The sequence below is a fragment of the Seriola lalandi genome, unplaced genomic scaffold, assembly GCF_002814215.2.
Source record: "Seriola lalandi dorsalis isolate HSWRI2012SDOR001 ecotype SW California unplaced genomic scaffold, Sedor1 jcf7180002054902, whole genome shotgun sequence".
In the NCBI taxonomy this organism is placed as follows: Eukaryota; Metazoa; Chordata; class Actinopteri; order Carangiformes; family Carangidae; genus Seriola; species Seriola lalandi.
The window spans coordinates 720,575-744,252 of NW_019525454.1; the positions used below are offsets into that span (position 1 = coordinate 720,575).

The 23,678-nt window shown below is 45.9% G+C and overlaps 4 protein-coding genes across 5 annotated transcripts; 1 reads left to right on the forward strand and 3 right to left on the reverse strand.

Annotated features, from left to right (window-relative positions):
* Positions 1–1,011: 1,011 nt before the first annotated feature.
* On the reverse strand, positions 1,012–11,512 carry sec23a (Sec23 homolog A, coat complex II component). The gene is made up of 20 exons (XM_023430371.2): positions 11,419–11,512; positions 10,441–10,709; positions 10,197–10,254; positions 9,981–10,067; positions 9,661–9,897; positions 9,344–9,420; positions 9,082–9,226; positions 8,806–8,964; positions 8,566–8,681; positions 8,238–8,361; positions 8,069–8,149; positions 7,886–7,975; positions 3,330–3,436; positions 3,046–3,199; positions 2,892–2,969; positions 2,627–2,788; positions 2,362–2,448; positions 1,876–2,031; positions 1,339–1,404; positions 1,012–1,236 (listed from the first exon to the last, which is right to left on the reverse strand). The coding sequence occupies exons 2-20, from the start codon at positions 10,659–10,661 to the stop codon at positions 1,147–1,149; spliced, it is 2,295 nt and encodes a 764-aa protein (XP_023286139.1). The 5' UTR covers positions 10,662–10,709; positions 11,419–11,512; the 3' UTR covers positions 1,012–1,146.
* LOC147817736 (adenosine receptor A3) lies at positions 5,137–7,480 on the forward strand. The gene is made up of 4 exons (XM_087169638.1): positions 5,137–5,833; positions 6,871–7,024; positions 7,135–7,177; positions 7,274–7,480. The coding sequence occupies exons 1-4, from the start codon at positions 5,137–5,139 to the stop codon at positions 7,478–7,480; spliced, it is 1,101 nt and encodes a 366-aa protein (XP_087025764.1).
* An 880-nt stretch (positions 11,513–12,392) lies between the features above and the next one.
* srp54 (signal recognition particle 54) lies at positions 12,393–18,749 on the reverse strand. The gene is made up of 17 exons (XM_023430420.2): positions 18,647–18,749; positions 17,775–17,888; positions 17,472–17,558; positions 16,915–17,006; positions 16,729–16,813; positions 16,337–16,441; positions 16,169–16,235; positions 15,468–15,525; positions 15,246–15,396; positions 14,963–15,111; positions 14,766–14,866; positions 14,356–14,442; positions 14,200–14,273; positions 13,916–14,024; positions 13,574–13,744; positions 13,407–13,502; positions 12,393–13,023 (listed from the first exon to the last, which is right to left on the reverse strand). The coding sequence occupies exons 3-17, from the start codon at positions 17,547–17,549 to the stop codon at positions 12,932–12,934; spliced, it is 1,515 nt and encodes a 504-aa protein (XP_023286188.1). The 5' UTR covers positions 17,550–17,558; positions 17,775–17,888; positions 18,647–18,749; the 3' UTR covers positions 12,393–12,931.
* Positions 18,750–21,005: 2,256 nt separating this feature from the next.
* Positions 21,006–23,677, reverse strand: haus2 (HAUS augmin like complex subunit 2). 2 transcript variants are annotated; one of them, XM_023430426.2, is made up of 7 exons: positions 23,371–23,677; positions 23,157–23,243; positions 22,858–22,956; positions 22,543–22,612; positions 22,278–22,410; positions 22,036–22,144; positions 21,006–21,283 (listed from the first exon to the last, which is right to left on the reverse strand). In XM_023430426.2, exons 2-7 carry the CDS (start codon positions 23,241–23,243, stop codon positions 21,170–21,172), a joined length of 612 nt encoding a protein of 203 aa, XP_023286194.1. In that variant the 5' UTR covers positions 23,371–23,677; the 3' UTR covers positions 21,006–21,169. The 2 variants fall into 2 exon arrangements, with proteins under 2 accessions (XP_023286194.1, XP_023286195.1); XM_023430427.2 differs by having other exon boundaries at positions 23,331–23,677.
* Position 23,678: the final 1 nt, after the last annotated feature.

Sequence of the window (23,678 nt, forward strand, 5' to 3'; positions counted from 1 at the left end):
AACCGAATTCATTGATAAATTATATATATATTATATAAATTATGCTGTTAGATCATTAAACGGGAGTTTAAAAATAAATGTTAACATACCATTCCTTTAACCTCCAATTTATTCTCTTTCTTTACTGTTAAAACGTTAATAATCAAATCAAATAAAAAACTAAATATATAAAAAACTAAATAAATAATTTATATTCATATCCCAAAATTCACTATTAAACACTGTGCCAAACGTACTGTATGTGTGTTTGTTCAGTATTGATTCATGTTGCGTCAGTGTTGTACTGGGACAGAAACAGAGAACTTCTCCTCAACAGAGTTTTATTAGAAACATGAAAATAAAGACAGACCTTGAGGAAAACATGAACATGTCTTTTTTTTTCTCTGCAGGACTTTTAGTGTTGTACAGCTTTAAAGAGAAACTCAACAAACAAACACTGACAAGCGCCCACACATCAGAGACTCTGTAGAGGAAGCAAGTGGACGAACACAAAGTCGACATGTTCCCATCAGACTGCTGTTTCATGACTTGTTTGTTTTCTGTCAGCAGAGATGCTCTGATCTCTCGTCACTGACAGAAAACACAAACCCGTCTGAAGCCTGACACCTGCTGGTGACAAGCAGGAACTATCTGATCTGTTATAATGGAACTTCTTAAAGGACCAAACCAGGGTGTTTACAGGTTTTACCTTCTAATGGATTCTTCTCAAATGTAAATATTCTTAAATATCATCTTTATACAATGAGACTAAATAACTAAGAGAATAAATGTAGATGATTGTAAAATGACAGTAAATGTCACCTGAGGCTGTGATGTGAAGTTCACTGCGATAAATGGGCTTAAAAATGTAAAACTGCTGATGTGGTCCTTTAAAACGAAGCTTTGTCCACTCACGACTTCTCATCATCTCATCATTATGTCAGTTAAAACAAACTGAAAAACAAACAAAAAAAAAAAACCCCAGCAGTCTTCACTAAGGGTTTAGAGCTAACGTCACTATTGGCTTTCGTTGTTCTGAACCTGCTGCTGATTGGCTGGCAGGCTGGCTGGCTGGAGACAGGTAATAATAATGTTGGGAACTCAGGCAGCAAATGCAAAACAAAACAGTAAACATAATACAGGCAGGTGAGGTGAGGACAGGTGAGATCAGGCAGCACTGGAGACAGCGAGTTTCTTCAGGTGATCCATGAACACCTGCAGACTGACGTCGTCCGTCAGGATGGGAGCTCCAGACTCCTGCACAGGACACATCATTAAACACTGGTGTCATATCAACACCGACACTGATGAGTCTGAACACAGGTTCACTTCAGGATCATGTTCAGGTGAGGGTCTTACCTGTCCCCAGGTGTACATGTTGTTGTGGGTCTGGGAGGGGTTCACTTTGGAGAGCAGGAAACGAGCCTGGACAACATCATCAGTCAAACTTATGAACATGTCAACACATAAAAATGATCGTATAGACTCTCATCAGTTGTTACTGATGTATGTGAGCACACGAAGGATTATTGATGTATATACAAGTTAATTTATGGATGATGTAAGGTAGATATGCTGAAGTATAAGTCATGTAATGGTATAATACTGATGTGTGTGTGTGTGTGTGTGTGTGTGTGTGATCTTAATATGTATACATGTATGAAGGTATCTATATATGTCTGTATATGTACACACATGTATATACATAGATATATACTTTATCTATCCCCCTATACTGATGTTCAGTACACATGTTGATGATTCATAGTTTATTTATGTATTAGTAATATATGGCGTACATATTGATATATAATACATAAATTGTGATAATAATAATAATGTGATATTACATGTATGAATATACAGGTGTGTCTATCAGTGTGTCAGCGCCCTCACCTGGCTGCCTCCATGCTCCGTGTCGATGTATCTCGGCATGGGGAAGCGAGTGTGCAGCAGCTCCTGTGCGTCGTCCACCGGAGCCTGAAGCAGGTGTTTGAAGTTTTCATACTCGGGCATTTCCTGATATCCAGCCTTCCTCCACTGAGCTACAGTCTGACAGCAGGACACACCACGTCACTTCCTCCTTCCACCTCTTTAAATTCACTTACATCACGTGATTCTGGTTGTCGTCTGATTTTGTAGATATATATGTGTATATATGTATATAGATGTATAGTTCATTATATTAATGTAGTTAGTGTACATATTGATGTGTAGCACATGTTTATGTCTCAGAATTATGAACACGATCCTTTAAAACTACCATCAGAAACAGGATATGGTCTCCATGGAAACAAAGCTAATAACTGAGTGTGTGTTGATGTTTCAGTCTGTCTCAGTGTGTGTGTGTGTGTGTGTGTGTGTGTGTGTGTGTGTACGTACCTCTCCATGGTAAATGAGGATCTGGAAGAAGGTGTCCATCAAGAGAATCCGGTCTGGAAGGATGCTGCTGCTGTCCAACAAGACCGGCTGAAACACACAGTCACTGATCAATCACTCTGATCAGTCACTCATCAATCCACTGGTCAATAACCCAAAGGTTGTGTTCCTCAACATTCTTCTGAACTCTCAGTCTGTTATCTGCCCCAGAATACCTCAGCTGGTCTGTTGAATGTGTGTCTACAGGTGTGTGCACAGGTGTGTGTACCTCAGGTGGGCCGTTGAATGAGTAGGCATACAGCACAGGTTGGATCATGATGAGAGCCTGAGTCAGGTCATGTCTGTTGAACTGATGTCTGTAATATGAACTCTCATCTGGACTGTTGTTGAACACCTGCAGGAACGGAGAGCGCCGCAGGTGGAACATGAACTGAAACACAGACGCACAGGTGAGACACAGGAAGTGAAGCAGGTCACACAGACACACAGGTGAGACATGGATGTGGATCAGAGGACTGTGGGATGTGGATCACCTGAGGGTACAGGGAGAAGGTCTCGGAGAACCTGAAGGAGTTCGGATCGTCTTTGTGATAATCTCCAAACTTCTGACACTGAAGAGAAACAAAGTTTAACACGTCAGTCTGAGAACCTGAGTCCAGATCCGGAGTCTGACCCGGGTCTTCTTACCAGTCTGATGAGCTGTCTGTCCAACCATCTGAGGACGTCCGGCCCCTCCTCTGTCTCCGCACGGTACACCGCCAGCCTCGCCATCAAGATGGCCGCCGCCTCCTGATCGAAGGATGCCGCGATGCTCTGAATCTGTGTCTGAGCATCTGCCCAGCTGTGGGGAGGAGGGGGGGGGGGAGGAGACGCTGAGTTGTGATGTGATATTGTGTAAGAGCCAATCAGAGAATGACTCATCTATGTGTGTGTGTGTGTGTGTGTGTGTGTGTGTGTGTGTGTGGTCTTACTTCCTGGCGGTGGTGGTGACCCTGATCCGTCTCTGTCCTGACGAGTGCTGGTACTGAGTCACAAACTGGATCGCTCCACGGCCGCCCTGAGGGATCGGAGCGTTGTGCTGCAGAACAAACAGAAGAAGAAGAAGAAAGAGGGTTAACAGGTGGAGCTACTGATCAATAATCTGTCAATAACTTGATCAGGACAGTTCGTTTTTCCTACTGGTGTAAGAACGTTAGAATCCCACCAAAAATACCCGTCTGCACACCTGACTGTGTATACCTGTGTATACCTGTGTATACCTGTGTACACCTGTGTATACCTGTGTATACCTGTGTATACCTGTGTATACCTGTGTATACCTGTGTATACCTGTGTACACCTGTGTATACCTGTGTACACCTGTGTACACCAGCAACTTGAAGTCTGAATGACTCCGAGTCATGAAACTGAAATATAACATTAAAAAAACTGCGGGTCAGAACCCTGCTCTCTGATTGGCTGCCTCACATCTGAACCCTCAGCGGATCTGAGGCTCAACAGCAGCAGGATGATGATGATTACACACCTGCACACCTGTTATTACCTGAGTCACACACACACAGTTATCTGGTGATTGCAATGTCAACACTACCTGAACATCCAATATCCTGTGTGTGTGTGTGTGTGTGTGTGTGTGTGTGTTTCCTCTCACCATCATCTCAGCAGGTGACTGACAGGTGCACCACGGCAACACTGCCTCTGGAGACACACACACACACACGGAGAGTCAGCAGCACACGCCTCCTTCAGTCCGTCCTCAGACTCAGAGCTGATCGGACTCTGATGGTCTCGGATCAGATTCAAACGACAACGACGACAACAGGAGCAACATCTGCCGAGCAGCTGGTTTAACCTTTGACCTTTGACTCCAGAGGACATGAGAGTTTTTCTGAGAGGACTGAACAGGACTGACGTGGACGTGGACTCCTCCGCCGAGCAGCTGCAGGTAGACGTCTCAGTCTCTGCTCGCTGAGAGACCACAAACCTGATCTAGATCCAGATCTCTAAACTGTCACTGTGAGAAATCTGGATTCTATAATTAATATATTGATCAGATCGATCCAGTTCCAGGAAGTTTAGTAGTTTATTGTCTGAACGACGTGTGGATTCAACATTCAGAGCTCCAGAACCACGGTAACTCATTAAAGTCAAAGCTGACTGAGGTCCAACCAACCAGCTTTGCAGGACTGCAGTCTGTTTCTATCAGCAATCTGGACTTGGATCTGAGACCTGGACTTCAGACGGACAGAACATGCAGCAGGTGTTTTTTGGATCAGGTTTCTGAGGAACCAGTTCGTCCTGGACCTTCATCTCCCTGAGGTCCGTCAGAGCAGCTGAGGTCCAGACCAGCAGTGTGTTTCTGCTGATTCTCACCTCACACTCGGGTTCAGTCTCACCGCTGTGACTCAGACTCTAAACCTGGATGATCACATCTCCGTGGTGACTGAGGTCCAACCAACCAGCTATCAGGTCTGGACCTCAGAGGAGGTTTTGGTTCTGTTAGCGTCGGGTTCTAGAGGAACGGTTTTGGATTTAAACTTCGTCCTGGAGCCAAAACACATTTAGTGAAAGAGGAGGAAGCAGGTGGAGCTGACGTGACGTCGCTCACTGTCAACAGCAACATGTAGGTGGAAGTTCTTTATGACATTATGAGGTTCTATATGTTTAACAGGTCGAGTCTTAGTGGGCATTACCCTTCACTGGTCACTCACCAGTCCGACCAGTCTAACCACAGAACCTAGACCAGAACCTCAGTGACAAACTTCCTGTCCTGTGAAGATGGCGGACGCTCTGAGGACGCTGTATGCTGCCCTGATGGTTGTGTCCAGCCTGGCCTCCGTCTGTGGGAACCTCCTCCTGCTGCTGGTGCTCCTCCTCAACAAGGAGCTCCGGTCAGACACGCTGGGCCTCGTCCTGAGCTTCAGCCTCAGTGACCTGGCTCTCGGACTCTCCACCATCCCCTTCGGAGCCCACAACAGCCTGTCCCAGCCCTCCGGATACCCCAGCACCGGCGCCTTCTGTCAGGGCAGCGGCTTCATCTTCCTCCTCCTGCAGACTTCCTCCATCCACTCGCTCACCTGGGTGACTGTAGACAAGTTCACAGAGATCTGCTTCGCCCTCAGCTACCGCAGCATCTGGACGCCCGGGCGGAGCCGAGCGGTGCTGGTCCTGGTCTGGCTGTTCTGTCTGGTGAATGCCGCCCTGCCGCTGCTGGGGTTCGGCAGCTACGTCTACAGCGAGTCGCGGTTCCTCTGCTGCCCGAGCTTCACACCTGAGAACAGGTACTTTGTGGTACTGTGGATGTTGTTGGGCATCGTGGCGCCGATCCTCACCATGTGCTCTCTGTACGGATACATCGTCTACGTGGCCAGTAAACAGGCACGCAGGGGAACGTTCATGTACAACGAGCTGCACTGCTTCTATGTTCCTGCCAACAATTACCTGAGGAGCTCCATCGTGATGATCACAACCTCAGGTGAGTTCATCTCATCCTGCCCATTCAAACTCTACCGTTTGTAAAAACTTTGTTCAAACTCAGTTGTATTTTAAATTCTAGAGATTCCAGTTTCCTAAAACCTCCAAAGACTCCGTCTGAATCTAAAATCAACTCAATCAGGAATCAGCAGATTACAGTCAGCCAATCAGATGGTATATAAATAGATGGTTAGCATGCTGGTTAGCATGCTAAAGACGCCACGTCACATTCAGTTCTATAATTATTATCAGCTGCTTCTACTTTGCTGGTTTCACATGTTTCATATTAAAAGCTTACCAGCGGCTACATGAAAGTCTTTTATTGTGAAACATCTGGACAGGAAGTATGTTTCAGTAACTTAACAGTGATTATAAGACAGTAGAAGTGAGAGCAGCAGAGCTTCAGGTTATAAACCACACTGATGATGTTGACAGAACATGGAGACTGGTCGTAAAACGTGTGTGCACGTTACCATGACAACGAGAGCAGAGAAGCCATGTCGAATGTGAAGATAAACCCTGAGCAGAGCTGAAAGTCACTCTGAGGATCAGCCTCGATGTTTATCTTCATGACTCACTGTCATTACAGCGACAGTGATGTCATAACCACAGCTGTTTGGTGGCCGGCTCTAAACACTACAATACCCATGAACCTCAGCGGCTGTTCTTATAAAGAACAAGACCAGGTCCAAACCCAGTATCCATCTGGACCGTGTCTGAGGACCTGGTTGAAACCTGTTGTGGAGCCTGTAAACAACTACTGACAGTGGAAAGTAGCTAAAGATGCTAAATGTTGCTAGATGATGTAATGTGCTAATTAGCATATTTATGATGTCATAGCACCGTATTTTAGAGTCAGCTGGTTTCAGCTATGGATCGAAGGTCCCCAGACCTCTAGTCCTATTCTTCTACTCTTCTGTTTGGTCCTGACCTGGTCACCTGGTCACCTGGTCACCTGGTCACCTGGTCACCTGGTTACCTGGTCACCTGGTCACCTGGTCACCTGGTCACCTGGTCCTGTCCCTGTCTTGCTCTCAGTGTGTCTCCTGGTCTGCTGGCTGCCCTACATCTCAGTGTGTTTGTACGAGACCTTCACCGGTCAGCAGAGTCCCGACGTGACCTCCGCCCTCTCTGCCTGGCTGGTTCTGACCAGCGCCGCCCTCAACCCCTGGATCACCTGCATGACGCAGACGTAAGTAAAGATGTCATGTGACCTGAAACTGTCCAATCGCCATCAACATCCTCAAGTTTAAATCCAGACAGAACTTGTGTCCTACGTTCACTGTGAAGATCTTTCCTCAGTCCAGCTTCTTCTGGTGTTTCCTCTGAGAGAAGATTTTCTGTGGCGCGATTAAACACCATGATGCTGTGTTGATGATGTCATGTAATGATGATGTCATGTTGTATGGTGACTTCTGTCTGTCTGCCCGTGTGTCTCTAGTCGGTACAGGGCGGCGGTGCGGCTGAGTGTCAGCAGGTTTATTCGGAGGTGCCCTGGGACGCCTTTGGAGTCACGCCCACAGAGCTCCGCCCTCCACCTGCCCACGACCAATCGCATCAGCACAACGACAACCTCAACGCTTCCCCCGTCGTCACCAAAAACGCCCACACCGACACCACCATGACCTACACAGCCTCTTCATCATGAACACCTGGGGAGTCTGCAGGGACGTCACACCACCAGGGCGACCTGTGACAGTCAGACTGAATTCTGGGTAATGTAGTGTAGTACATTCAGAACTGCTGCTTTTCTGATGGTCACACTGGAGAGGGACGAGTTTATTATCTGACCGACAGCCGGCGCCTGTTAACCACGATGATTAAAATGTACTAATTCTGTGACATCATCCTGTACAATGACATCATCCTGTACTGTACATCATACTGGTTTGGATGAATATTAAAAAGCCTTGTCTGTTGATGTGTGAGGTTTGTTCATGCTGTGACTTTATTAACCAGCAGTTTTCAGTATCATGAGTCACTGAGTCAGACTCAGACTGATCTCACAGCAGCTGCTGACACTGTCTAAAGGTCAGAGGTCAGGTGTTCCTACCTGGTTGACGACTTCAAAGTAAAGAGCCAGCGTGGTGCTGGGATCCGAACCACAGACCTTCCACTGACTCGTGCCTCCGGTGCCGATCTCCTGTAACACACATGTTGTAGCACACCTGTGAACCTGTCCTGGAAACGAAAGTGTCAAAGGTCAAAGGTCATCTGTGTGCTGGTGGTTACATACGTTCTCAGAGACACAGGGTCCTTTAGCGTTCAGAGACACACAGGGTCCGATCGCTCCCGACACTTTGATTTCTCTGGACGTCTGAAACAGAGAACGCAGCAGTTTATTCACCTGGCACAGGTGACCAGGGGGCGTGGCCACCGTGTTCTCAGTTAGTCGGCGTTCATACCTTGACCTCCAGCGTGGCGGCGAAGGCCATCTTAAAAGAACCCTGGACATCTTTAGTGAAAACTCTCTGGAAGGTTTGTTTAAACAGAGATGTGTTGAAGGAGTCGGCCATCACCATGTAGCCTCTATACACACACACACACACACACACACACACACACACACACATTAACATCACATGAAATCTCTCTATAACGTCCACAGCTTATGTCACCACAAAAAATACTGACGTGCAACCTGTGTGTGTGTGTGTGTGTGTGTGTGTGTGTGTATGTGTGTGTGTGTGTGTGTTTGTGCATGTGTGTGTGTGTGTGTGCGTGTGTGTGTACCCGGTGTAGTTGGCACAGCACTTCATCTCCAGCAGGCCGGTCTGATCCAGAGCACAGGCGTAGATGTCGATGATGTGACCATTAGTGGACGCTCTGTTAGCCAGAGACTCATAGTGCTGCAACACACACACACACACACACACACACACACACACACACACACACACGGTTTTATTCATATTGTAGTTTTCAAAACAAACATGAACTAGAATCACCTCCTCAGTGTCAGCTCTCGCTCACCTTGGTGGCTTTCTTCATGAACTTGGCGTTGTCCTTCTCGATGTCGTGCCAGGACCTGATGGGCGTCTTCAGTTCGTCTCCCACCACCATGCCGGGACCCTGCGTCGCTGGGCCGCCGATGAACGTCATGATCCGAGCGCCAGTGTTGGGGAAGGTGCACTGTGGGTAAAAGAGAAACAAAAAAAAAAAACCACACCGATGAGACTCTGTAATGACGCCACATGATGCTGAAACCACAACCTGTAACACCGCCACCCAAAAGCCCCACCCCCTCACCTCCAGCAGGCCCACAGCGATGGACATGGCGACGCCCAGCGAGCGCAGAGGTCTCTTCCCCTGAGTGACGGGCCAGGGGTCGCGCTGCAGCTCCCCCAGCAGGTCGGTCAGGTTCATGTCGATCTTCTGCACCGGCTGCAGGAACCTGGACCGGAGCAGAACCAGAACACACACCTCAGTCCACAACTCAAGACCCCAGTTCAGGTTCTGGTGTGTGTGTGTGTGTGTGTGTGTGTGTGTGTGTGTGTGTGTGTGTGTGTACCTGTTGGACAGAGGCTGCTGGGCTGTTTGAGGTCCTCGTCCCTGGGTGGCTGAAGGTTTGGTCAGACCAAGCATCTCCTGCAAGTCACCAGAGATTGACAACTTGTTAGCAGCGTTAACTACCAGCAGTGTAAGTTACAGTGTTAGTTAGTGCCATTAACTACCAGCAGTATATGTTACAGTGTTAGTTTCAGAGCCCCTCCCACACCTGTACAGTTCTGAAACACTGTGACATCACAGCCACCTCACTCAGTTGTGAAACAACACATCGTACGACCTAGTTGTGATCCTGACCAGTTAGTTAGTCCTGTTATCTACCTGCAGCTGCTTGGCGTTCAGGTCCTTCGTCCCCCTGAAGACGTAACTCTTGGAGATTCCCTCACAGCCCAGCTCGTGGACCTGGACCATGCGTCCGAAGGTGATGAGTCCGACCAGCGCGGTGGGAGGCAGCAGAGACAGGGACATCTGCAGAGACTCCTTCAGAGCCTGCAGGTCCTCGTCCTCCATACAGGTGTCCACCACATACAGGAAGACCAGCGGCATCTGAGGACCTCGCTGAGGACAGAGACCAGACCGGGTTACACGTCTGAGGATGTGTCTGTCTGTGTTCCCTGTCTGCACCTGTCTGCGAGTCTTACCTGGACCACGTACTCGATGGTGGAGAACTGAGGCAGCAGCTCAGCTGGTTGGTTCACCTCAGAGATCCCAGCGTAGGACGGAGGAAACTGAAGCACAACAAACAAACAAACAAACAAACAAACAAAAAGTCAGAATATATCAAGAACAAGGATGTTATAGTTAAACTGAAGGTTCTTCATCTGCCTGTGGTTTACAGGTAAACCTGTCAACTGTACCTGGTTCCTCTGGTAGCAGAAGTTACAGGCCCACAGCTTGGCTCTGTAGTCCACCTGGCTGAAACACACAGAGACAGGTAGGTGTCAGACAGGTGATAAACAGGTGATAGACAGGTGGTAGGTGGTAGACAGGCAGTAGACTCTACAGAGCTACACTAATCTGTGATATGCAGTGACCTCTGGCCCTTGTCTGTGACCTTTGACCTCTGTCGATGAAGTCACACATGTGTGCAGTGATGCATACCAGAGGGGGTTGAGCACGGCTCGGCAGGTGGCGCGGCTGCAGAGAACCGGTTCGTACTGGATCGGGGGCAGGTCCGGTCTCTCCTTCAGCAGGGTGAACAGAGCTGCCACCGGGACCACCATCCGGGTCGCCTCCAACCGGCTGGAGGGCCACACGTTCCAGCTGAACCGCACGCCGTCACGCTCCTCGTTCTGAGCGATGTACTCTGGGAAGGTCGCCATGGCAACGCAGGGACTCGGGGAGGGGTCAGACACACTGTCAGGTAAAAGCTGGGAGGGATCGGGGGGGGGGGGGGGGGGGGTTAGTTTGTACATGAATTTCTGCTTCAGGTGTTCGGCAGGTTCAAGTGCACGTCACAGGTAAAACAAAATCAGACAGACATTACATTACGTCACAGATAAAATAAAAACCAGCCACACGTGATGTAAAATAAAAACGTTGTACTGAAATATTTCTCAGCTTCAGTTTGTCTCTTTCTGGTCCAGAACTTGGACCTGAGTCGGTTCTGCAGCGACCCTCCTGGATTCAGATCTAAAGACCTGCAGACCAAAGCGCTCAGGTACCAGAGCTACAGGTAATCAATCAGAGCTGATAATGAATCAGAGCTGATAATCAATGACATCAGTTCATTCATCAGCTGATATCTAAAGTCCAGTCTGAATGAACAACAGCTGCTGACGTCACCAGGTACCTTAACACAGGATGGGTAAAGGTACCTGTATCAGTGTCTCACCTGAACCTAAGTTTTAATATAAACAATCATGAGAGTTTTTCTCCCAGAGTTCAGGCTGCAGGCTCAGCTCAGTTAGCCTCACAGCTAACAGCAGCTAAACTCCGCAGGTAAACTGCAGTGTCATTAACGCCACACAGGTGACAGGTGCAGGACACAACAGACCGGTGAGCTGACGGAGTCCAGGTGAGGCTGGAGGTCTGTCAAGCCCAGGTGAGAGTGTGTATGAAGGTAAATCAGGGACTTACCGCCGCTCCGCTGCCTCCGCTGCTCTGCACTGACAACGAAGCAAAACAACATGGCGGCGGCCCGTCGCCACGTCAGGAATCAGAGAGCTCAAAAACACAGGGGTTCACTCTGACCCATATTCAGGAACCACACTCCTGACCGAGTGGCAGCCAAAATACTGACACAGCATCTCATGTTACAGGTACAGACGGGTGTAACTAAGTTTCTCTAGTTAGCATTAAACAACTACAGCTCCCATGAGTCACAGACACAACCTCAGGGAGGGAGTTACAGTGTCACAGAGAAAAAAGCTGAACATAACGAGGCTCAGTGAGAAGAAATCTGAATATGATGCGAAGAGATGATGAAACAAAGAAAGTCACAACACTACACAATAAACACAAATAAGTCTGAAAAACTGTAAGAACGATACAATCAGAGGCAGAGGTCACTGTTTACGTCCGAGTGAGTCATCGTACCAATAGAAGATCTTTGTAGGAGCCTCACCCGGGGTCCGAAGAAAATATCTTAAATTTTTCAGAGGTGAAGATTCATGACAGAAACTTCTCGAAGTCACAGTCTGAACTAATCAGGTTAAACCACAATGACGTCACACGTTCACGTTCCCTCGGGATCAGCTGTGATTACTTCAGTGACCCCGATTTAAAACCCTCAGAGTCCTGATGGAACTTTTAATCAATGTTTTTATGTTTATTATTATTATAAGTATTGCGTTAGAAACATATGATCGTAAATAACGTGTAAGTGCTGTAATTAAGGCTCAAAGGTGAAAATTCACACGTCAGCCTGCAGATCAGCTTTGGACCAAACTAATCTGAAGTTCTATAAAGCTTCTTGAAGTCTTCTTAATATTGACCAATAATCGTCGGGGTGGGGGTGGGGGGGGGGTCGGTCTACAATCATAAATCTATAAATTACTGTCTGATCTATTTCATCAACATGATAACAAACAGTGAAATAAAGACTCAGCAGGTTTAAAATGGTGCAATACAAATGTTTATTATATGACAAAAATACTGTCACTAACTAATGTCATCTTCATCATCATCATCATCATCATCATCATCAGCTCGTCCAATCAGGACTGACTCTGCTCTGTTTAAATCTTATACATAAACATCTTATACAGAATTAAATTAACAAGGCCCAACAAACATCTTCCTCTTCCTCCCTGTTTAAACATCTTCCTCCTCTTCCTCCCTGTTTAAAGGAGCAGTCCAACAGTTCTGTTGGAGGCCAGATGTTCCAGATGTTTCACCAGGTCAGAGGTCAAACTCATCTGAAACTGTTGAACTGCTCTTTTAAATCATCACCTTTCTTCTTCTGGTGTTTTTCTAAAAGCTCAGATCTTTGTTGGTGAAAAGCAGCAGAGGACAAACGTCCTCCTTTTATTTTGTCTTTCTACACTTCCTGTGCTCGTTCTCTAAGCCCCGCCCCCTCCACCTGTACCTGTCAGGAGGTGGAGCTTTTACTTTTTTTTTTAATGTGTTAAGGCAGCTGATTGGTTGGCGGTCACATGTTGTTGAATCCCATCATGCCTTTCATGTTTCCAGCGGCTCCCTGCTGAAACTGACGCATCATGGACTGAAGTCCTGCCATTCCACCTGAAAAAAAATAATAACACACACACTCATGATCAGCCATTCCACCTTAAAACAAACACACTGACACAGGTCCGTTAAGATCAGCCATTCCACCTTAAAAAAAAACACACTGACACAGGCTCCTTAAGATCAGCCATTCCACCTTAAAACAAACACACTGACACAGGCTCCTTAAGATCAGCCATTCCACCTTAAAACAAACACACGCAGGCTCATCATTATCAGCCATTCCACCTTAAAACAAACACACAGGCTAGTTAGGATCAGCTGTTGAAACCATGTGAACAGAGAGAAGACAGAGTGAATCATGGGAGTTTTCTCTGAAGGCGGATCAGCTGAGTGATGACTATTGATTATTGGTGCTTGATTAGAAGGTGTCTCACCCATGTGGTGCAGGACTCTGGGGTCCATCATCTTGGCCATCTGCTGGTTCAGTTTGGCCATCTGAGACGGGTTCACGTTCTTGGACATGTCTCCTCCTGAAAAAAGAGACATGTTCAGCTCTGCTCTTCTTCTGCTTTTAAAAACTTGCCCCCCCCCCCCCTCTTACCTTTAAACAGCCCCTTAATGCCCCCCATCTTCTTCACCATCTGGGCAAACTTGGTGTACTGAGTCAGCAGCTCCTGGACGTCTCTGGTCGCGACCCCTGACCCCCGAGCCACCCTCTGGATCCTGTTGGGCTGCTTACTGAACAGCTTGGCCCCGTCTTTACTGTCCAGCTCTACACCAGTGAAACCAGTGAAACCAGTGAGGGTCAGGCTGTGGTATCATCACATCCCTTTTATTTCTCATACCACAGTCTGTCTTTGTGGATCTGGATTCTGTCCAGAAAACTCTGAGTCTTCCACCAACACACGCCAACTGTGTGTGTGTGTGTGTGAGTGTGTGTTACCCTGGTCGTTCATGCTGTCCATGATGGTCATCAGTTTCTTCAGTCTTGACATCGACTCCTGTTCATTTCCTTTACTCATGAAGTCTGTACCGAAGCCAGGAATCATCCCCTGAACACGATAATAGAATTATTATATTATATATAATTAGAGCCCGTGACTTGAGTCTAAATCATATGACTCAGTCTCACGTGTGAGAGGTGTGTGCCAGGTGTGTGCCAGGTGTGTGTCAGGTGTGTGTCAGGTGCAGGTGTGTGCCAGGTGCTAGCATGCAGCAGGTGTTTACCATGATCTGTCCAAAGGGTCCCATCTTCATGATGTTCTGAAACTGCTCGTACATGTCTCTGAGGGTGAACTGACCTGGAGGTCAGAGGGTCACAGGTCAGTCATCATACCCACAATGCACTGCACTTTGACCAAGTGAGTTTGTGTCATTTCTCACCGTGTTTGAGTTTGTCGATCAGCTCCTCGTTATCGTCCAGTTTGAGCTCGTTCACTCTGTCGATCAGTCCTTCGATGTCTCCCATCCCTGACAGGAAGAGGAGGAGTTACTGAAGGTTTCCACGGCAACACTCAAGACAACATGTTGCTTACTCTTAGAAACAGGATTAATTTATTGTTCTGTGCAGAGGACTGACGACGACTGATTAATGTGGTCTTTATCTGGATGACTAAAAAGTTCCAGGGACCATGTTTGGTGGTTTGTAATCATCATCATCATCATCATGATCATCATCACCGACTGACTGTATCTTTACGACTTTGTCCGACTGTATCTGACTGACTCTGTACCGTCGTTACCACCTCTGACCAGCAGGTGTCATGCGTCTGAGCTCAGGTGAGGATGGTTACCGAGCAGTTTGCTGATGAAGGGCTGAGTCTTAAACGGCTCGAAGTCGTCGATGTGTTCCCCCGTGCCGATGAAGATGATGGGACTCCTGGTGGCCGCCACGCTGACAGGAAACAGCACACGTAGAAGAATGTAAACAAACAGTCCTACCTAAGAAAGTACTGTGACATCATCATGCAGCAGAGGATTATGGTCTTACGCGCTCAGGGCTCCTCCTCCTTTGGCGTGTCCGTCCAATTTGGTGACAATCACGGACGCCACGTCCACTTTGTCTTTGAAGGCTTTAGCCTGAGACTCGCAGGCCTGACCGATCGACGCGTCCATCACGTACACAATGTTGTCTGGTTGCTATGGAAACATCCGCAGAGAAACATCAGTAGGAGCTGAAACACACCTGAGACTGGCACAGTCTCACTACAGACCTGTGGCGCTGCGTTCAGGTACGTCACTACAGACCTGCGTTGGTGCGTTCATTTACTCACCACAGCGTTGGAGACTTGTAACATTTCCTCGAACAGTGAGTCTTCCTGTTTGTGTCGTCCACTCGTGTCTACGATGATGATCTCAAAGTTCTCGCCTTTGAACTTGTCGACGCCCTCGGCGGCGATCACCACCGGGTCCATCTCTGTGTAACTGAACACAACGCAGGGTTAAGATCGAGCAGACAGCAGGGGGCGCTCTGTGTGAGCTGAGGAGGGACTCACCTGCCGTAGAAGGGGATTCTGGCTTTGGTGGCATTTTGCTTCAGCTGATCGAAGGCACCTGAAGAAGAGAGGAGGATCATGTACTGAAGGAAATGTTTGTGCTCGCTGCGTTTGAGAGGAAGTGCTGAAGCGTCTGCGCTGTGAGCAGTTCAAATGTCACCTGACAGGAAACGTCTGTCAGCAGGTTCAGTGACCAAACAACCGAACTAATGTGATAAAGTTAATATGACGAATGGAGTCTGGTTTAGTGTGGAAGGAAAACTGTGTGTGAAGAGGTCTGAGTTCAGTGACAACAACAGACAAGTGGTGCGTTCAATGTCTCTACGTCAAAAACCAGTTGAAATATTTCAAAATGATCAAAAATAGAATTATAGTATTAGTATTTTAAAGTGTAAATAAAATCTGCAGAAGAAAGAAAGAACGTCCATTGAAGCACAGTCAGGTGATCAGGTGGTCAGAGAGTCATGTGATCAGGTGGTCAGAGAGTCAGGTGATCAAGTGGTCAGAGAGTCATGTGATCAAGTGGTCAGAGAGTCATGTGATCAGGTGGTCAGAGAGTCAGGTGATCAGGTGGTCAGAGAGTCATGTGATCAGGTGGTCAGAGAGTCAGGTGATCAGGTGGTCAGAGAGTCATGTGATCAAGTGGTCAGAGAGTCATGTGATCAGGTGGTCAGAGAGTCAGGTGATCAGGTGGTGTTTACCTGCTCTGAAGGTATCAGCACAGATCAGACACGTCTTCCAGCCTTTCCTCTGGTAGTAATACGCCAGCTGCAGCAAACACAGAGGCGTGAGAACAGACAGACAGCAGGGGGCGCCTGTGTCAAAATATACCCAATAACAGGGGGGTGGAGCCAGGTGTGTCACGTTACCTTCGAGCAGGTTGTTGTTTTCCCGCTGCCCTGCAGACCAACAAACATGATGACGTTGTTCTTCCCTTTAGTGGGAGTCCAGGCCTTCACACCAGGGTCCACCAGCTGATTACACAAACAAGATACTAAATACACACAGTACACACAGGGTCCACACATTTCTAAACATTACACACTATAAAACTATTTTTTACTAATGACTCGAGTTTTTTCTACTGTTTAAAGTTTAATTTCTTGATTTTCTGAGGTAACTCTCTGTTTTCACGATGTAATCACCTACAGAGTAAAACACTCACATGTAACAAGAGTTTTATTAATTGCTAAAATAATTAAAATGTCTTTTTTGTTCTCATTATTTAATTCCCTGACTTCTCCAGGCCTGATGATCTGACCTTGACGAGCTCCTTGAAGACGGCGTGTTGGATCATCCTCCTCTTGTTCAGACCTGAGGCCATCTCTTCCAGATCTATGGCAGACCTGCAGGGACAAAAAACACTCAGCTCAGTCACTGCAGCTGAACTGAACCATGTTTGAATCTTAGACCAGGACTCTGGTTTGGATCCTGGATCAGGACTCACTTGACGTTCTCTCTCAGCTGTTTGACCAGTTTGATGTTGACGTCGGCCTCCAGCAGAGCAGCACACACCTCCTTTAACATGGCATTCAACACCTGAAACACACAGAGACCATCACAGTCCAGATCTCACCTGCACCTGGTGCTGCTTCTGAGATGTTCACTGACCTCAGAGCTTTTACCTTCACTCTCTAAACACAAACAGCTCGTCTTTGGTTCACAGAGGTACAAAAACATACAGGTATATACTGTATGTGTATAATACATACGTATGTTTTTACACACAGAGTGAACAACAGTTTGGCTTTAAGGTGCAAATGTGTTCAATTCTTAACTAATTACTACTAATTATTTAATAATTATAAAGCAAAATTATGAAATAAAATTAAACGGTACTAAAGTATTTCTCTGTTAAACACAGTCAGGTCCACAAGAATTCAACAGAAAAGTTTCAATCACAGACTTTATGTTAAACTGTCTTTAGGAGTTCGGTTTGGTGAACATGGTCTCAGGACCTCAAGGCGTCCGAGGCCACGTTCACCTGGTTCCAGTGTCAGTTACCTCTTCATTGATGATGGTGGCATTGCTGAGGGACCTCAGCGCGGAGGTGATCTTCCTCCCCAGGTCGGCTAACACCATGACGACGGTCTAAAAGGAGCACAGAAGAATAATTCACACACGCACTGACACCAAACCTAAACGTGGTCTAAACCCTGAGATTGCATCAGGATCTGGTGGGTTCAGTCACATGGGCTGACAGGAAATACACTGAACCACAGAACTGGGTAAGTGAATGCATCAATAACACTGTAATGTTGTTTTGTCTGACGTGTTAATGTTAGTGATGAAGGTGCAGACTTACTGTGTGTGTGTGTGTGTTGCAACAGAAACTGTGTGTGGAGGGAAACCCTCCTACTGAGCACGCTCAGTGAGTCACAGGTCAGCTGAGGAAGGAAGCAGCACACGGCCACACACTTCCTGTTCAGGGGAGACAATAACAATCAACAGATTTATTATTACAATTTATCAGAAACTGATCAATCATCTCAGTCCTGTTCATCACATGATGTCCGTCCACCTTCAGCACAGACGTCCAGGTGTTTCACCTGGAAAACCCCTCCAGTCAGAGGACAGCTCTCCGGAGTATCTAAATAAAGATTTACACCTGAGTCTGTGCACAGGTGTGAGGTGAAGATAACCTGAAGGTTGAAGAGGCTTTTAGCTCTTCCTGGTTTTCAGGTGATTTATACCAAACAGCTTTAAAGTTTACTCAACAATCAATAATACTAATGAGTACTGATTAAATGTACTCCAGTACCGGATCGATAACCCCTCTGATCATCTGGCGTTGAATCGGTTTCTATCGAGGAGCTGAACCGGATTGTTTTCATTCTCAGTTCAGACTCAACGTGTTCAGCTCAATCTGTTTCTTAAAAGCCACAAAACTCAACAAACATTCAGATCCATCGTTTCAACCTCAACCCGCCTCTGATCACATCCACGGGTCGATAAATACACCGATGAATCCTTTATCAGCTGATCAGTTTTAAATCAACACCGTGTCAGCTGTTTACTGCGCTAACGTTAGCTTAGCAGTTAGCCGTTAGCAGTCAGCGCTGAGGGAGTGGAGGTTAGCCATTAGCTCAGTTAGCCGCGGTGAACAGACAGAACAGCGTCAGTGGCCGCGGCGGGAACATTGACGGCTTCAACTGCGGAGCAATAAAAGGTGAATTTACCTGTTTCTACCTCCTCTCGGTGACTTTGATCAAACCGCAGCAGAAACTCTCAGTGGAGCGTCATCCAATCCAGACCGGAAACACAAGGCAGCTCTTCTTCTTCTTCTGTTTGATGCCCGTATATAACACAGCAGCGCCACCTGTAGGACGGAGCTGTCACTGCAGCTCTCCGTCCACCCGCTGCACAGATTCTATATGTTCCCTGTATACAGACTGATAATATATAGACTGATTGTCTTTATATATAGACTGGTGATATATAGAAGCTGTACCTATATCAACAGTCTTTGATTATAAATGTAGAATTAAGGAAGTAGGACTTCTGGGTCTGAACATGACTTCATTAGCATTAGCATTAGCAAGCTGCTAACTGGCATTGTACATTGATGAATGAATTAAACAATTTCAACATAAGAATAATAAATAAGAAAATGTTAAAAAAAAAAAAAAAAAAAAAACACCACCGAGGAGTTTCTGTAGGATGAGGTGTGATGTGTACTATGTACATTCACGCATGATAACTGGTTCTGGTAGCAAAATTGTAAAATGTCATTAAATGCACATTTACAGTGAGCTCTTTCTGTATACTGTATGTTTGCATGATGAGTTTAATTGATTCTTTCTGAATAAACCTCTTTTGTAAAATATAGCACTGAGTCTAACGTCTCAACATTAACAATGTTATTATCTATGTTAATATTTATCTTTATTTTAAGTCATCTCTGACTGGATATCTATATCATTGTATATGGAGATGTGCTAGTTGCCGTTCCCTTTATTCCACTCAACAAAACAAAATTATATACTGTAAATGAGTGAATAAATAAGATGTCATAAAAATAAAAAAAATGTTAGTGGTGGAGTTTCCTCTTGTTATACAGCCCTGTGTCAAATAATAAATACATGAACCTTGTAACCTTTCTTTCACTTATTTATTATATATAGTGCATTATGACATATTCCATACTACTACCACCTGTAAGAGATTAGTTGGCTGTTCCAGAGACTGAACAGGACAAATGAAGATAACTGATTATAGCCTACATGTAGAAAATACCAATTATGCTGTAAACAGCAAATGTACTGAATGATTACAATAATCTCAGTGGTAAAGAAATGACAGCAGGTATCTCTTTACAGGTTGTATGGGTATGAAATGTGGTTTATTTACAATCAGTCTTCATCAGTATGGGATGTCAGAACCTTTCACTCCCTCAGTCTGCAACATGACTGTTTACTGTCACCCTGGCAACGGGTTTCGGTTAAGCAGTTAACGTTAGCTTAGCCTGCTTATTAACAATGAACAATAAAATTGTAATATGTTATTTCTTAACAAAACAAATATCAACACCAAAAGCCAAACTATCAAAGACCTTAACCAGGTTCTGTCACTTCTTATCTAACAACCGTTGACGTAGCGCACGTTACTTAAAGGAGGAAATAAAACAGCTTTAAAGAAGACTGCGTGCTCTTGTTTTGAAAAGCGGAAATGGCGGCGGCAGCTGGCGATCACTTGTTTTCCCGAAACATGTCGATTTTCGTTCAGACCGGCAGGTTTGTCTCAAAACTCTGTAAAACATGAATCCACAAGCGAAGAGAAAATAAAAGTGATTCAAAAATGTTTGTTTGAAGGTTGTAACTGTTAGGAAGATATTCACTAATTCTTTTCATTTATTTGTAAATTAATTGAATGTATTCACAGATGTTTTTATTCGTGAAATTTGTTTGTAGATCCGTTTTATAATTGCATATTTTTTTGAGCTTCCAAATGTATTTTTTGTATTTGTGGAAGGTGTTTACTCACTGATTGTCAATCAGTTCACTTAAATAATATTGAGACAAAATCTACTTCCATACCATCCCCCTTTTTCTCTCCTTCATTCTTTTCCTCCCTTTCTCTCTCACTCCTCCCTCTCTACTCTCTTCTTCACTCTTCAAATCCAGACTTCCTCTTCTGTCTTCTTCTCACCCTCTCCTCCTGGTTCTTCATCACATATTATTCTCCTCTCTTCTTCTCTTAACTTCAGCTTTTCACTCCTTTCTATTCCTGCTTCCTCTCCTGGTCCACAGGTTGTCCTGTCCCCGCGCTCTCTTGCTCATTTTCCCTCATGGCTCCCCAAAAATAAATAATAATATAAATGGCTGTTTCCCCAGTACAGTACTAATAGAGCTCCATTGATTTGCCGGTCCAGTCAGAGAGACGGAGAGGAAATGATGCCAAGTTGAAGTTATACATTTAAATAATGTTATAATAAACTTCATATAAGATTCGGGGCTTTTGGGAAAACATCTGGTACTGCCACCCCCCCTCACTCTGCCTATGACCTGGGGTTTATTAAAATGTCTGATGACAAAAAGCTTTGACCAAAATTTTATTTATTACAAAAAACAAAATAACATCATCAAGTTTTCAACGTGAGACCTCATGGAGGTCTGTGAGCAGGTCTCAGAGTCCACGTCCAGGTTTCGGTTTGTACGAGGAGGAGGAGGAGGAGGGGGCTGAAGGTGAGGGGTCAGAGGTCATCAGGCAGAGGGGTCACTCTGCAGGCTGCTCACAACCTCCTTCCACTGAAGAACCTGATTAGATAAACTCTGCACCTCTGCCACCTGCGCCAGCAGCTGGGCGAGAGAGGTATTCTGAAACAGAGAAAGTGAAAGAGAGAGAGAGAGCTTCAGAGGTAAAGGGAAATGATCCAGGTGAAAATACTGCACCTGCTCAGAGTCACTGTGACACTGACCAACAGTTTGTAAATGAACCAGAGCCACATGATGAAACCCAGTGGACCCACAGAGGAGACAGAACCGGTGTGTGGTCCAGGGATGATCCAGACCCCGGACTGTAGAACTCAGCCGACTCCTTTAAACTATAAGGGTTTATATGATCCATTTTAAAACAGACCGCTACAGAGCTCCACCTATTAATCAGTTCATTAATCAATTAAGAAATATTCTTTGGCTGCAGCTTCTTCAATAAACTGATTTAGTAATAAATATGAAAATAAACTGATTTAATAATAAATCAGTTTCGCTGTGCTGTTGCTTCACATCAGTCTGTGACTGATTGATTCGTGATCAGTCGGTTCTGACCTTATCGATCAGCTGCCAGCCATAATGACATCCTCATTAAACACAGTTTGTTTACCAGGTTTAAGATCTGATATCAGATCAATTCTCTGAACCACTCTCTGATACTCTGAGGTTAGGCATCAGGATCAGGATCAGGATCAGGATCAGAATCAGGATCAGGATCAGGATCAGGATCAGGATCAGGATCAGGATCAGGAGACACAGGCAGAGAAAATGTGTGAAGCTGTTTTTTTCATGATGAAGTTAAAACATCCTCCTCAGTCCTGAGACCAACTGTCAACATCAGACATCATGGGACTGACCAGCTGAGTGAGCCGGTCTCTGGTGGTGGTGCAGCTGTGCACCGAGTCCAGCTTCTCCTCCAGGGTCTCTATGAAGTCCAGCAGCATCTTCACAACCTCCACCACAGACCTGAAACACAGCACAGACCGGCTGAGACCCTGCTGACACAGATCAACTAACTCCCTCTGGATCTGGAAATCAATTATTATTATTATCATCACAGTGGATGTGAGACAGCGGTTGCTAAGGAGACAAATTTGACCTATGCAGATGAGCCTGGACGGGCAGGTTGGTGCGACCCAGAGGTCTCATCAGTCTCTGTCTCAGACTGTTCTGATCCTTCAGGAGCTCTTGCAGGTGACCACAGAACATCTGCAACATCTGGAACCTCCGAGCTGGGGGGGTGGGGGTGGGGGGAGTTAATAACTTCATTAATGGTTCATGAATCATTTAGTTCTAATTCGAGTTCTAAACCTTCAATAAGAAGCAGCTGTGGACTGTGTTTATTCTTCCTATAAAACACTCACTGAGGTAAAATGTGTGCGTGACGTCGGCGCTCTTCTTCTCCTCCTTCAGCAGCTCCACCTCCAGCTGCACCTGCAACAGTCGACATGAAACATGAGACGAGATTTTACTGAGACAAACTGATAATCAGACTCACTTCAGTCCATCTGATCACGATCAATTCAGGCCGTCTGATCAGGATGAGTCCAGCTCAAACAGTAAACAATCCTGACCAATCAGTTTTTTAATAAAATAAAATGAGCACAGTAATGATTTCAAAGCCTGGAAAAGGATTCTTTCCAGACTTTTCCAGGATGTGACATCAGACTGATGTGTACCTCGTCCAGCTGTCTCTGCGTTCTGACTCGCTGTACAGCCTCATGCAGGTGAGAGGAGAAGATGGGGCTCTGCCTGGAGGAGGCGGAGTCTATTACCTCCTGAGGACAGGTAGAGAAAAAACATGAGGTTTCCCAGGTGACAACCCCCCCCACACACACACACATCTCAGCTCCTCATACATTTAAGTAGATTTAAACAAAATTAATTATGATTGGTTCATTATTCACAGGCATTTAAAAGTAACTCCCCCCCCAGTTACCCCGTCTGCAGCTAAAAACAGCTGATATGATGACCTCACCTGAGACACAGCTCCTCTGGAGACACATCTGGACAACAGGGCAGCAGCTGGAGTCACTGAGAACAGGGACACATCCCACTGATGCATCTGAAACACAGAGAGAGAGAGGGAAACTAAAGAGAGACAAACTACAGAGACTGAAACACAGAGACAAACTATATATACGAGACATACTGTAGCTGTGAACCGTTAATCCTCCGTGTTTGTTTCTTACTGTTCAAACCGAAGAATCGTCCCTAAAATCCATAAAACGGCTCCAGCTGATCGGAGCCCGCCAGTTGATTTGGTTCCGCCTCTTCTTCTTCTTCTGACTGATTCGGCAGCTTGAACTCTCCTCGCTCTCATTAGCGCCCCCCTCAGGACAGAAGGAGAACTACACCCGTAGTTGTTTGATCCCAACACAAAGTGCTGTAGCGTACACTTGTCCAGAAGGTGGCGGTAATGCACCTAGAAGCAAAAATAGAACAAAATAGGGAGAAACGGACGTGACGTATATATATCCGGTGTTCCCATTGGCTCACA